This window comes from Pholis gunnellus, assembly GCF_910591455.1.
Source record: "Pholis gunnellus genome assembly, chromosome: 16".
Taxonomy (NCBI): Eukaryota; Metazoa; Chordata; class Actinopteri; order Perciformes; family Pholidae; genus Pholis; species Pholis gunnellus.
The window spans coordinates 11,959,262-11,974,171 of NC_136543.1; the positions used below are offsets into that span (position 1 = coordinate 11,959,262).

Genomic DNA, 14,910 nt, shown 5'->3' on the forward strand with positions numbered 1-14,910 from the left:
ATCATTAGGGTGCATTTGACACCACATAAAACGATGTATTCGTCATTGTTTTGCAAATTCTCAGACAAGGCTATGAACAGACTCGAGTGTAGAGAAGCTGGACTTTTGTTTCCCCATATTCTCTGTTCCCGCTGCCCCCCCGATGAGCCAACTCTCAGAAGCTGCACACCGCACAGACCTCTTCCACCGCACTAATCCTATTATCATACTTGTCATGCATCTCCTTTTAAGTGCACACTTAGCTGTGGTGATGAACACTGAAGCTACCGGCCCTCCACATGAACTGCTGACAACTGGGAGATGTGATCGAGAGAGCCCTAAAACTAAAAAGATGCAAAGGTTTGGAGGGTAATGGGGGGGGGGGGGCTCCACTGTAGTAATGTCATTAAAGACAGAAGAGCTGGCGGAGGCAAAGAGCATGATGAACATTGTATTGCCACCATCAGGGACAACAGTGCAACTGCTGGCATATTCTTAAACCCTTCACTGATGCTTGTAACTCATAGATATTTAGACACAGAAGGTGTGGTCAGCGACAATTATTGAACACTCTAGTATGTCATAAGAAACACTGAAAAAAGGTCAAGTATGTTGTAGAAATTGATAGTATAGTATGCCACAATATTGTATAGTGTGTAATGAAAATGCAAGGAAAAGGAGGGTCTCTCTCAAAAGCTTACAGAGACCATGAACCGGCTGAACAGCAAAGATACGGAACTCTTCCAGAGGGAGAAAGCCTGGCAGGCTAAATGGGACGATGGAGGACAGAGAGACAGAAAATGAAAAGCAAACTGCATGAGAAGGAGATGAAAACGAGATTAAAATCACTGACCAGAGCAGGTAACACTGAAATCACTGAAATACGTCAAGTCTGAATACAAATGTCCAGGGCAGGTCAGGGAGTTGAAAGCGAGTCGTTTGTAAGAGGCCTCAAAAGGTGTTGGAAGTGGAACGGAAAAATGTGGTGAAAGATTTTGACAAATATCCAAAGGCCATGACTTTCCCCTTCAGGATGAATCATAAAAACGTTGCTGATCCCCTGACATTTAATTCAGCGCCAACATCAGTTCAAAATGTGACTTTGTCCTTGGGGGCTAAATATTAGCATGCTTACACGCTAAACTAAGATGGTGTTGTGATGAAATCACATATCGTGACACATAATTACGTTACAAGCACATACCAACTACAACTCTGATTCTTTTGCATCAATTAATCAATTAATTAAACGAGAAAATACTCAGTCCTTTCTATTGTCACACAAAACCATGTGGTTAATACATTTAGACTATCTTTATATCGTTATCGAGATATGAGATGACGTGTATCGTGAGAAGATGTTGGCCCTATCGCCCAGCCGTACCGCTACCACCCCACCCTGCTTTAATCTGCACCCATTCATCAAAGATCCAACACCATTGGATATTGGATTATTACTGATATATATATATATATATATATATATATATATATATATATATATATATATATATATATATTGGTATCTACATAGATAAAGACAATACAGTGCTTAATGCACTCCAGGCTATTTGAGTCCCTGTGACACTGTTTGTCCAGCAGACATTCTGCATATTTTGGGTATCAGAGCAGTGAGTCCGGCTCCAGTTACCAAACACACAACTATGATTATTAACTTACTGGAAAGCAGCCGGCAACAGGAGCCACAATAACGTGACGTCACACATAACTCACACATAAAACGTAACGTTCACTAAACACAATCCTAGACACACAAATACATTCGACTGAAATAACACACACACACACGGACGCATTCAGTCATCGTCGGCATGACAGAAGGTGAAGATGGTGGCAGAAGGCGGTAACACAATCTCCAACAGATACGTGTAGTAGTGTGTGTGTGTGTGTGTGAGTACAGACGGGCACCCACGACACACAAACACTCCAGTGACGCATGACCACAACCAGAGCCGGAGACAGAGAAGACACTGGAGACCCCAAGAGGAACACAGAGAGACCGTTGTGGTTCATTATCTAAAAAACATCAACGCACACTGACCACGTCTGCCAGCTAGTTTCATTTCCCCTCAGTTAACTGATCAACTGTGGCCAAGACCTCTATCTGAAAGGTTTATTCAGTCTTTTCGTTTTCCTCACATAAGCATCCATATCACCACTCTGGCTGAAGATCAAGTTTAGCATTCAATTAGCCCCTCACACTTAGGGGGAAGTTTTGGCGATGGCTGCTGATGGTGCCTTCTCTGCCAGGCACTTTGGCATGAAACCAAGACCGGCCTTTCGGCCCGTGGTCCAAACATTCAGACTAATGTCTTGCCTGAAGGACAGCTGGTTATAGTTTAAAGTGGTCAAAATGTTTTCTATAGCCACGGCTAATCGTAGCCAGGGAATCTGGGGGAACAGATCGATGCAGCGGGCTCACACACATCGGTAAAAATAACCCAGACTTGGGGTTTCACTAATAAAACCTGTGTTTTGTTGCCGTTTGTGGATCTGCCCACAGATTTCCAGGCCAAGGTGAAAGGGATACAGAAACAACTCAAACACGAGCCACAAGAGTCCACACACACACACACACACACACGCACAGACCAAGACTTAAGAAGATTTATCTGAAAATTGCCTTTACTATCAACAAAATAAGGCGCTGTGTGGGATACGCCATCAGAGGAAAATTAATTCCTATGTTGGCAAAAGGAACAAAACTAAGGCAATGAACTGTAATGAACGACGCAAATTAGACACTGGCATGAATGACTTTTGTGTTTTATTCTAATAGGGATTAAAAAAAGACTTGAGAAACACTTGGTCTTCTGTATGTCCTTTTGACAACCTTGCGAAAGTCACAAGAGCGTTAGGTGCACTTCACATACTGCCCGACTCACCCACTGATGAAAGGGACAGTCTCTGCTGGCAGCAGTGGAGTTGAATTTATCAGTTGCAATAGCTCCCCATACACCGCACAAACTCATTCACTGCACCTGCACATGAGCAGCCACATCTAGCTCCTGTAGGAGGAATAGCCACTGGAGGCAACAAGAAGCACACGTCTCTGTTTAAATGAACAACAATATCTTGCTTGTGGCATCATGAAAGGCATAAAAGTAAGCGACAGACGAATCTTACTCAGAGATTTCGTTGCGCAAACACAATGATGAACCACGCTGTGCATGTACATCAGTCACAGACGCACCCTCACGTGAGCGAATTCACAAAAGGAGTGACACGTAATCAAGGGTTGTGTGTGTTAAAATTGAGCAAACATGGATGTCTCATCTACTGTATGTCACTCGGGGGTGTTATCTTGTATTTCAACACTAACTCTCATATCATCACTAACAAACTAATGTAAGAAAATAAAGATTATCAGTCCATAAACACAGTCGTTGTCATCATTTTGGCAGGAAGTCATCCGCTAACACCGGTCGAGCTCCTCCACCTAGCGCCCACGTGCTACTATTACAACAATAAGGAACCAAGTGGTGACATTCAGGTAGTATTTTAAACAAAAGTTGCTTACAGGAAGAACCGTGACAGCTCCGGACACGTGTCTTTATACAGCAGGGAGGCGTCTAACAGAAAGTTGGCGGATTTTTCTTCAAAAAAAGGCTTCATTTTAACGCTACTACTGCGACTCGTGGAACAAAAGACCGGAACTCCACTGAAACACCGAGTTAAAACTTATTCTGAAAAAAACGTTACATTACGGTTAAAAGCCCGCTGAACAGGTCTAAATATTTTATTCTAGATAAAGCTATGGCTGGACTGTTGCTCAGCTTGACCCACGTTGTGTCGCATGATTCTGACGTTCCTCTCGCCGCGGTGCATTGTGGGAGCTTGAGTAAGTCAGAGAGGCGCACACACACTGCGGAGCGGATGGATTGTTCCCTATTTAACGGGTGTTTACCTCAGCGGATCTTTCTCTGTAACTTTGTGGCTAGTCCTTAAAAATAGACTTCCCTTAACCTTTATGCTACTAACTGGATTACCAGACTGCAGAGGCAGTTTCTCTCTCAGGTGCTTTATTCCTTTATTAAAATGTTGCTTGACTATGTTAGACAATCTGTTCCTCATGACTTCATATAATTGTTTTCTGTTTCTTTTTTATTTAGGGCTTTTTCAAAATACGTGGTCCTGGTGGGCCCACTCAAAAGTACCCAATTTCGCTTATACAGTTTTAATAGATAAAACTATTTATATAGTTCATATTTACATGGGCTCTAATTTAAAGTACACACACTATCATAGGGTCATTTTGACGGAGACTGCAGACAGATTGCCTCTTTTGCTCTGTCTATTTTCTTTTTACTCAACATGTATCATTATTCGATTAATAATTCATTGTTAATTTATTTATTTTTAGTCTGTGATCCTATTAAACAGTAACGTTAGGCCTACAAAGCCAAAGTTAAATAGCTATTTAACCCCCACTAACTCATGACTGCATTTCTGAGATATAATTTACCGCAACCTATCTCTATTGAACAGATATCCATTGATGTCATCATTCCTTAGATCTTATTGGACAGTAATAATTACCAATGTTAGACGACAGTGGGCTATATTGACATCATTGTTGCTGTATCCTGCGCACTTACAAACCAGGTTTCTTGAGTCCAACAAATCATATTATGCCATCCAACTCGGGGTATATCGCTTTAGTCAACAACACTCCTGCAGTGAAAGTATATTGCAGCGGGTCTAAAAGGGAATTCTGCTGGAAGGGGGAAAAAACTACATTGTGAAATTGTATATGTTGAAGCAGCAGCAGCAGGGAGGGAGAGCCTGCGCATCGATGGGTACACTGGGGTGCGGATATCAAATGAAGCAACCCGGTCAGACACCCGCCCGGTGTAACAGAGATGTAAGATGACAAAGCATAAGTTCCAGAGAGGTTTTGTTCCACACAAGAAGGGATTTCAGTCAGCACTGGCGATAATACACACCGCTCATGTTATGCTCGTGCCAAGGACTGATCGCCGGACCGCTGCGTTTTACGCACATCTTTTCCCGGAATATCCACCCTGCTGAACGGTAGGTTTTATTTATGACAAATGCAAAAAGCAGACAATTTAACGTTATCATAGCCCCTTATAATTGATCACGTTCCCGCGTGAACATAGGTAAATATCCTCTGAAACCATTACTAAGCGATCGTTTTCATCCTATTTTGTTCCTCTTGGAACTTTGGCATGCGGGCTATTGACTAAACAGCCCAGCACATTATAATCAGGCTACAACACACACATCAGTAATCCCCTTTTGATAGTGAGTTTATTATTGAATGCTAGTCTGTATCCATGGTTTCATTACAATTCATATTTTTACATATAATATTTAGCTCATGTGGGTGCTGAAATCTCATAAAATGTTGTTCTTTACAGGTTATAACTCTTTCTTTGTTATGTGTGTGTGTGTGTGTGTGTGTGTGTCCGTTTATGGAGGGTTGGGGAATGCCACCAGACACTGAAGTGATATTAAATCACCAGGCCAGTGTAGAGCGCACATAAACTGATGGAGTAAGCTAAAGTGTGAGGGATTGCTCCCCACTTTGTCCGTGGGTAAATCTTCACTTTATCAGGCACTGTCAGGCAGGCGCTTCCTCACAAGATCGAAATAGCCGAGCGGTGCAGCTCCTCCTAAGTGTAGTCCGCGGATAAACGGATGTTCCTTCACTACCAGGACTAAATTGACTCGCAATTCCGAGGTCGAGAGGGACAGACAGACAGGCAGACAGGCAGGCAGGCAGGCAGACAGACAGGAAGACAGACAGAGAGGTTGATATTGTGCGACCACATCCTCATCCCGTTTTATTGCTGGTGCTGCTGCAAGGAAGAGGAGCCAGGACACTGATGGAAAGGTAGGCAGACTATTATTCACTGATTCTGAGGTCTCACAGTAAATTGGTACAAACGAATGTTGTTGTGATGAGATGATGAAATTGCACGATGAAAGACTTGTAGAATACTTCTCCACTGATCTGTGCAGTTATAAATTAACCTAATTTTCCTGCAGGGCACAGGAACTCTGAAGTCCGTGGAAATCAGTCGTTTAACTGTCAGGCTGTATTGTAGTGTTAGTAAGTGGCTGCCTGGAGATGCGAGGACATTTATTTCAACACAGTGACATGAGAAATCCAACGGAGGCTTTTGCTTTTGAGGTCCACAGTTGTGCACATTCTTAGAATCATTTTCACCAGTGGGACCATAAACTTGATGTGCTCGGCACTGACTCACAGCTGATGGAACCGGCAGCCCTGACTGTATTAATGCGCCACTCAAAATCGATGTATAGGACCACGCTTGTCTCCATTGTGCTGTGGTGAGACAGGGTCTGGTGTCAGCAGGACTCTTCTTTCACCCATGGAGGACCAGGGCAGCAGAGACATCCCAAAGTGTCCTGTCAGCATCTGCAGGGAAAAGCCGCTCCCAGCAGCCATCGAGCCCGCTATCACTTCTGAAACGCAACACCAACTCCAATAGTGCTGAGAGAGCTCGGGAGAAAAAGGCACAATGCGCTGCAATGCTGGATTACAGTCAGTTGTGTGTGTGTGTTGTACATCTTTGTGATGACTCCTCTCTGTCGTGCAGCTATAGAAACTCGAGGGTCCACTTCAATCAGTTTTTTTCCCCTGCTTGCTGATTTGTATCGCAGATAAGTATTTATCGTCCGCTGTTATCTGAGGTCACCCCCCCCCCCCCCCCCCCCCCGCAGAACTCCCTGACTTCACACATCTGCAGCTGGAACATTGCTGAGTTTTATAGTCTATGCTCTGTAATGAGTATCCACTTGAATTAATAATTAATAGCGATAAGGTCATTCAGTGATTCCGTTTTTTTTATGCTGCGTCCTGATAAATGTCTGCGTGTGTTGTAGTCCTTCAACATCTTGTTAGTGCAGTCTGGCTAATCCTGAGCTTATTTACTACTTTTCAGCCGGTAGTGCTCCCGTCTTTGTTCCTGTGACTCAGTGTGCGCATCTGTGCATGTTTGTATTCCACACCTGCGCTTCTGGAAGCATTCATCATTTTAATGCATCATTTGGAGAGCACTCTTCAAGCACCCCCAGCTCGTGATGCATTTATCAAAGCCTTTCTTCGAATCAGTGTGGATGAATGGTCTGATGCAGTAACACAGAGGAAGAGAAGACCAAGGTCACACAGCATCACTTGCTCAAATGACTTCTTTTTTTTCCCTGTGTGCCGGTTTGAAGTTCTCTTAACGTTGCTTTCTTTGGGACTTAACACACAGTCATATACAAACATTACTTCAAGGACTTCTCATTCTGCTTCATTCGCCATCAGCGACATAAATATGATTTCATATTTCATATATTGAAGTGATCACCCCCCCCGTGGAGATTATTTGTGAAGACGGCTGAGTCACTCCACTCTTACTGGAAGCTGCACATTGTCCCTAACACTATTTTCAACAAAAGCCTTCCTGCATGCACCGTACTTCTTGATAGAGGACCATGTGAAAACTCAAAAAGGAGGTGATCTGGTTGTTCGACCTGATTACTCCTCCTTTATCGCTGTTCTTTTTTTAACCAGTGCCTTCAAGCGTAATTCTTCATCTCAGTATCAAAGTGCATTTTTAGGCTATAATAGGATGTGTGTTTGTGTGTCTCTGAACAAGGCATGGTGAGCGTTCCTACGTGAACATATGCGTTGGCTGGTGTGTACGCTTGAGAAGCAGAGCTGCTGGAACAGGGTACTTTGCTACCCCGTGCATAATCAGGTTGAGGAGAACAAAGATGTTGGTTCTATCCAACTGTGTTTGTTCGGATCAGGATGATTCTAGCATCCAGAACCAAAGAGAACAGTGGCTCTTTCACAAGACACCGAGGGAAGGGACCCAGCGGAGGGAGCAGCTAAGGTCTTTGCAAAATGTTGTGAATCCCTGGGGAATAACAAGGAGAGGAATAGCGAGGAGTAGTAAAGCCTTCTTCCATTATGTGCTTTTCATTATAAAATGATAGAGGGTTGGTGTTCAAAGACGCTGTATGTGAGTACACAACTGTCACGGTAAGGTGACTAGTAAGCGTCTTCACGTGGGTAAGTCTAGCCGCTGTATTTGACAGATAGCAAACAATTAACCATGTCATCGTTAAAAGTTGCCAGTCGGATGTCGGGCTTAAAAGCGAAGAGTTATGGCTACAATCCTGTGGAGAAAAATGATGCCGCTTGTTTGTTTGTTCGCTCCCTGCGGCCCTGCTTGAGGAGTAAATTAATGGGTACAGAGCCTCACACCCTAAGTGGCAGCCAGACAAGACTTTTCTTTTCTCCCTTAAATCCCAGACAACTGAGGGATTGTTTGCAGAGCCAATCTGCAAGGTTCAAAAGACCTCGAGCACACAGACAGCCATTGGAAGTATGGATTCTCATACAAATTTATGTGTGCGGAGTTTTGTTAAATTGAAGATGGACCCAGCGATCTGTTTCGCCCTATGTGATAATGAACAGCCTGAGTAATTGCCATGAGTAATTTGACAGCTATGTTTTTTCACTTAGGCACGTGGCTCTGTAGACTGTCTCATATGAACATGTTTATACAACAGTCATATTAATAAACATAAAGTCGGGGAAAGATAGCGGCGCTGGCATTATGTACATTTGTGAATCTAGTACGCTGATTTTCCTTTGTTTCTTCAAGCAATTTCCGAGTGAATGTAAGAATCATACTGTGTATTTTTCTCGCCACGGTTGCTCTCCTTATGATCTGCCAGCAAACTAAAACCACACACTGATCAGAGGAGCCACACCATTGTTACAGCTGGCACAATGCACCATTGTTGAGTCGTCCATTGTGTGAGTCTTTGAATGGGGGAGGATCTTTTTAAATGATACGGTTTTTATTAAAGGGATGCACGGCACGTATCTGTGATCATTGTCCTGATTATGGATAATAAGTGGGACTTATTATTCAACATCAATACTTCAATTATAAGTCCCATTAATTGCACGCTGTGTCTGCGGCAATTTGCGTCGGGCAAAGTCATTTAAGTTCTGTCAAAAACCCATTGTTGCCACGGTAATGAAAGGCAATTCACGTAAACGATTAAATGTACTATCTGGGTGGCCTCTTTCTCACCAGAGCCAACCCAGTGAGCATTTTTTCCGTTGAAAAGACGTTCAAAAGACGTCTACGCCCACCGTTGAAAAGACGTTCAGAATTGGTTCAAAAGTGAAAGTTTTTTCGCCGACTATTCATAGACGGTGATTGAACGTTCACGCGTAGACCAGATTTCAACGGGATTTGCAATACTACAATTTTTCGTCCTCTACATTGTGCTAATAATAGTATATCCTCATTTTAGATGCTCACTAAGAAACCACATCCACATTTATCAGTTGAAAGCCAGTATCGCAAATCCCGTTGAAATCTGGTCTAAACCTAAACGTTTAAACAACGACTATATATAGTCGTCTAAAAAACGTTCACTTTTAACCGTGTTTTAAATGCCAAAATGCATACAGTACTTCTGGGTATAGGATGACAACTAGACAACCCACAGCACATTAAAAGTTACATACTTAGTCATAATACATTAACATGTTTCACTTAAAAGGACAACACAATGCTTTTGATGCATTTAGATTTATTAACAAACAATGCATGAACAATATAACACGAAGTATTTTTATTAAGCAAAATGAAATGGAACAATATAACAATAACATGAATTACATTTATTAAATAAAAGCACAATAAAATGGAACAAAAATATAACAAAAATAAAGCTAAATAATCATAATATATTAACATTTGGATCTATTAATGAACAATATAAAAATAACAAGAATTATATTTATTAAATAAAAGCACAATAACATATTAAAGCTGAACAACTATGGAAATAAAACTATTTTCTGCTGAAATCAGCTAGCTCCCAGTGTGGGGTAAACATAACGTTTTTTTTTCTTCAAAAGCCACCCCCACCGGACCTCCCAGGAGCCTGTTTGAGATGGTCTGCCATGGCTCTGTCAACTGCTGACTCTGTGGCACTTTGGTCGGACCGCATGACAGCCTCTATAAAATTAGGAGAATAGCATTATTGAATATAGTAGATCATGAAATGAGAGACTTTGACTGTACAACCATTCATTAAATGTATTTTGCATATTAGAACATATATTACCTTTAACAACGGCGTAGACTTCAGTTTCCCTGAAGGCCCTCTTTTTCTTATGACCACCTCCTTTCATATTGAAAGTGGCCATTAATCTGTTTGTGAAGAGTCTGTGAATAAGAAAACGCATAGTGTCACTTAAGCTGTTTCAACTGTTCAGTAATGCTCACCTGTTTAGAATGGCTCCATGATGTCCATGCCATATACATTTTATTTCCACTTCTTTAGTTGTCAGATATTACCGTGTTGGTATGACGTTCATACCTGTCCATGATTTTATTTGTGGCATCTTTGATATTCTCCCCCCCCACTTTGGCCAGCAGATGAACCTGTTTAAAAATAAAGGCGTACAATCTATTGCTCTGTGCTCTTAGAAACCGACTTCAGTTTTTTCATAAATGTTTAAAGCTTAAAAAGAAATTATCTTTAAAAATCTTTTCTTTTTTTACCAACAATGCCCGCTGCTCAGCATTTTGCAGCTTGCCCTCCAGCTCATCCAGCTCCTTGTTGTTTCTTAATGTTGGCACCTGTCTCTCAAGTCCTTCGTTCTCTACCCCTCTCCCAATTCTTTTCACTTCCTCAATGAGGTCCACCAATTTTCCCAGCACCACCCTCTGGAATTCTTTAAAAAAAAACATTAAATGGTCATTGATGTAGGTATTATAGACAAATCCCTCAGTCTAAAAGCTATTACTTACTTGCTGTGGACATCGGAAACAGACTTTTCTTGTTGCCTGGCGAAATTGATGGACAGATGGAAAAGGAATGTTATGATACTGTGTTGAACATATCAGTCAAGTATTTTGTTGAGTCATACGAAGTTGAAAGTCAAAGAAATTAGGAGATACTTTCAGGTCTTTATTACAGGGCAGAATGTAGTACTTTGTTAGTGGTTAAGCCTCACCTCTTTGTGTTTGTGTCTGCGGACTTCTGTGCCCATGGTCTGACAGTTCTGGGCTGATGGTGCTGGCCTCTAGGTGAGTGCGTACAGAACCTAACAAGAGTAAAATCATGATACATTAGCATGAACAGTGTGGAATGTCAATGAAAAATGTTATTAACTTCAGAAAAAGACAGAGTGTGTAGAACACCCCTCGAGTGCAGACATGGACAAGTCCTCTCGTAGAGACGTGTTGGAACCCTCATTAACAGATGTGTCGGATTCCACATGTGCAAAAGATCCCTCCTGTCCACCATCAGTTGTGTTGGAAGTAGCTAAAGCATCAATTTTGGCTTTTCGTACCCTCCATTCTTTCAAATAATTGTAATCCATTATTGTTTGAGCAGACGTTTAATTACTGTAATGTAAAATGTAGTTGTGTTAGATTCAGCTTGTGCGGAGAATTGACAAATTCAAGTACATTTCATGTAGACAACTTACGTTGTCCATGTTGTCCATGTGGGTGTTTGACAGGGAAGATGCCTGTAAATAAAAATATTGTTACAATTAGTACATTGTTAGGTAGAATTACATTATTATATTACCAAATAAATATAATTGGAATCAGTTACAGTTACCGAGAAAAATACATGCAATTAACTAACAGTTTCTTATCAAAATGTTGGTGATTACAAAGGGGTTACACCCAAATTGACTTTTGCTAAAAGGCTTAGGCTAGAATATATGTAGAAAAGATCAATCATTATAGTAGCCCTTTATAATTTTAAATCAAGTTATATTGAAGAACTTTAATACAAGTTGGATAGTATTAAATGTTGATCAGTGTTGTGAGGTTTACACTGCCTATTTATGGTGAATAAAACTTTTCAGCATTATGGTCCAGTTAAAAAAAGTTGTACAAAAAATAATGAAAATGTACTCACATGTAATAAGTAACCTGTCATTAATAAAGTAAATACAGCTTACTTATTACACTATTAACAAGATAAATATTACTAGCTATTACATTTATAGAGTAACATTCTCAACATTGTGCATTACACTGTATTATACTGTACATTTTTTGCTGTTTAGCATGCAGCAACATACAATGTTTTGGCCATATTGGTTGCAAAACAGGCCTTGTTTACTTCCTCCCCCATCCAATCTGTAATTAGCCCCTCTCGCGTTCTGCAGTGTATTTCCGATGCGAAATGGGCTTTAAAAGTACTTTATAGGTAACGACAGTCCACGAAGCCAAATGCATTAGTAACACCAAACATACACATACTGTACATTAAAGTCTGGGAGACTATTTAAGTTTACTTTTTACGTTTAATTTGTGTCGTCGCAGCAGCACGTGCTAAGTTGGCATGCTAACGTTACAAGCTAGCACAAGCTAGCATGCCAGAACGAGCAGCCCATCCAGTATCGTGTGGGCAGCATAAAGTGAACGAAATGGTTATAATTTAAGGTTTAAAATAGTCAATGTACTTACAAAGTATGTGGAGCGTTAAGCCTTGGGTTTAGTAGCCCGTTTCTCGATGCTCTGGAGCCGCAACGTGTCTGCTGCTGTTCGTCTCTGGCGGTGCAGTCGAAGCTCCAGACTGTGGCGTAGAGGACTTGCGCATGCGCGTTACAGCTGTAAGCAAACTGTCTGATTTAAAAGTAATGTATTTAACGGACCAGATGATGATGTCCTGGGAGCTTCTTGTTGACAGCACAGAGTCTATAGTTCCATATTTATGACGTTTTATATGAAACATTAAATGCGTTGAAATCGCGTCTTCGTATAGACCACATATCAACGGCCAGCATAATATCATTTTGGAGAAATAAGTTTAAAGTAACCAAAATCGCGTCTCTTTCAACCTACAACTGAACACACCATCAATATTTTAAAAGAAATTGGTGTTTTGTGACACGTTGATATTGTAACCGTAATTTAGCCGGTTGAAATGAGGGTGAAAATAGGTCTAAGACGTTCAGACCCGATTTCACCGCGATTTAAACCAAATATCAACGTTGAAATCCGGGTTAGTGCTCACTGGGAAGTTGCCTAGAGCAGTTTCCAGTACTATGCCATCCATTATTAGTCACTGTTTTTGTGAAGTGTCCTATATGAAAGGAGAGATGGGTTTGATTACAAAAGGAGCCAATGGCCAGGATTGCCTCATGCACTTGCATTAGGAGATCAGATATTCCTGACAGCGTACTTCAAACGCATCATTCCCAAGTGTCGTGCAGGCTTTCTCTCTCCTTTCTGATAACATATCAGTGCAGTTCTATCATTGTTTTAAAGCATCCTAAGGATTCACTCTCACCCAAAACCTAATCAAAACCACAACTGTATTCTTTATTTTATTTTATTTAAATTGTACTCTCTTTTACAAGCTTTTTTTAATTTTAATTTTTAACTTAGAACAGGAAAAAAGCGTTAAATATATCGAATTTTGCCCCCGGCTCTCCTCTACTTCCTTTTTTTTTTGCTTTGTTTCGTCCTTCAGCTCCTTTCATGTGTCCTCTGAGTTCATGTCCCTGAAGTCTCAAATGTAGGTTGGACCCATTTTCATACAAGGAACTAGGTGAGAGAAAGATAGTCATGTAATTTCCTCACCGTACTGTGGCACAAAAGCAGAAGCCTGGTTTAACCAGTGAGGCTGATGCATCTCTGAGAGGACTGGGGGGATCGGAGAACAACCCTGATGGGAATGCACCACATCAGAAATTTGGGCTAAATGTCACAGAAAAAAGGCGGGTTGCTTATCTTTGTTGTTTGTCTGTTGATGTTCCTTCTGCAGATATGAGGATATATCTGTGAGACTATGACATTTTCAGACCTTTGTCTGTGATACACGCAATTTTGAGTTTACTCAGCTTTGACCTTTTAATGCCAGTTACATGGCTGACTACCCGAGAGAGACGAGGAGAAGGCTAGAGAGAATAACTAGGGGGTGGTTCGGGAATTGATTACATGCCTTCTGCCTCTTTCATGACGAACTGCTTCCCCGTGAGATCCATAGACAGCCTGATCAGACAGATCTGATTTCTTTTCAATACGCATGCACAAGCATAATAATGATTGCCTCAATTCCCAATGACACACTCCAAATCTGCCACAGGGCTTCTATGTGAGGACATATCAGACAGACCTTTTTTCTGTGGACCCATGGCACCAGTAGTCATTAACTTTCTCGTCAGGCAATTTGGGCCAGAGGAGCCATTTTCTCTGGGTGTCGAGCAAGGTGGATGTGAGATGTATAGCTGTGAAGGCCAACCCGCTCTTCGCAAGGTGAAAAAGGGGCATTTCTATTGGCCAGGTGATGAATGTGGGGTCTGTTGAGGTGCATCACCCTTGTGGCGCTCTCTTTCTCGTCCTCATTCGCTCTCCATTAGTATTCACCTACATTCTATTCCCCTGCTCGTTCATTTTCCTCTCCGCTCCCCGTCTCATTCTCTGGTCACACCAATTCTCCGTCACTTTTTCTCCCCTCATTTTCTCCCGTCTGCTCCCTCTGTCTCTCAAACAGGAATCTATTGCAATTGACTTTATCTCTCTTTCTGCCCCCTCCCCTCCCCCCCTCATTTCCTTCCTCTTTGTCCCCCCCCCTGTCTTCCTCTTCACAGTGGATCAGCTGACGCCAGGCCCGAGCTGAAGGTGACCTGTTGGCTGGGCCAGGGGCTGTAACACAGGACATGGGTCCTGCTTCCCCTCTCCGCTCGTGTCTTGTGTTGCAGCCAGTGGAGCAGCCTGTCTGCCTCTCTGCAGCTCTATCTGCCCAACGCTGATGGGCGGAGCTCCCAGAACAGATGGATCCCGACAACCGCGGGCCTGCAGACCCTGCGCCTCACTTTACAGATAGCTTGTGCCGTTAATCATTCTAAGTGTAGATTTCAAG

The 14,910-nt window shown here is 41.9% G+C and overlaps 2 protein-coding genes across 2 annotated transcripts in view; both read right to left on the reverse strand.

Moving 5' to 3' along the window:
* The window catches only part of rmp24 (ribonuclease MRP subunit p24), a 15,213-nt gene extending 11,515 nt beyond the window's left edge, over positions 1 to 3,698 (reverse strand). The window contains 1 exon segment of the mRNA XM_079176248.1: positions 3,521 to 3,698. Within this exon segment, the coding sequence (XP_079032374.1) occupies positions 3,521 to 3,615 (95 nt within the window). The 5' untranslated portion in view covers positions 3,616 to 3,698.
* A 6,226-nt stretch (positions 3,699 to 9,924) lies between these two features.
* LOC306708433 (uncharacterized protein) lies at positions 9,925 to 12,678 on the reverse strand (the record flags this gene model as incomplete). Its single annotated transcript, XM_079176270.1, has 9 exons — positions 12,510 to 12,678; positions 11,513 to 11,554; positions 11,375 to 11,429; positions 11,036 to 11,125; positions 10,830 to 10,865; positions 10,581 to 10,753; positions 10,396 to 10,460; positions 10,141 to 10,241; positions 9,925 to 10,031 (listed from the first exon to the last, which is right to left on the reverse strand). Exons 3-9 carry the CDS (start codon positions 11,379 to 11,381, stop codon positions 9,925 to 9,927), a joined length of 579 nt encoding a protein of 192 aa, XP_079032396.1. The 5' UTR covers positions 11,382 to 11,429; positions 11,513 to 11,554; positions 12,510 to 12,678.
* Positions 12,679 to 14,910: the final 2,232 nt, after the last annotated feature.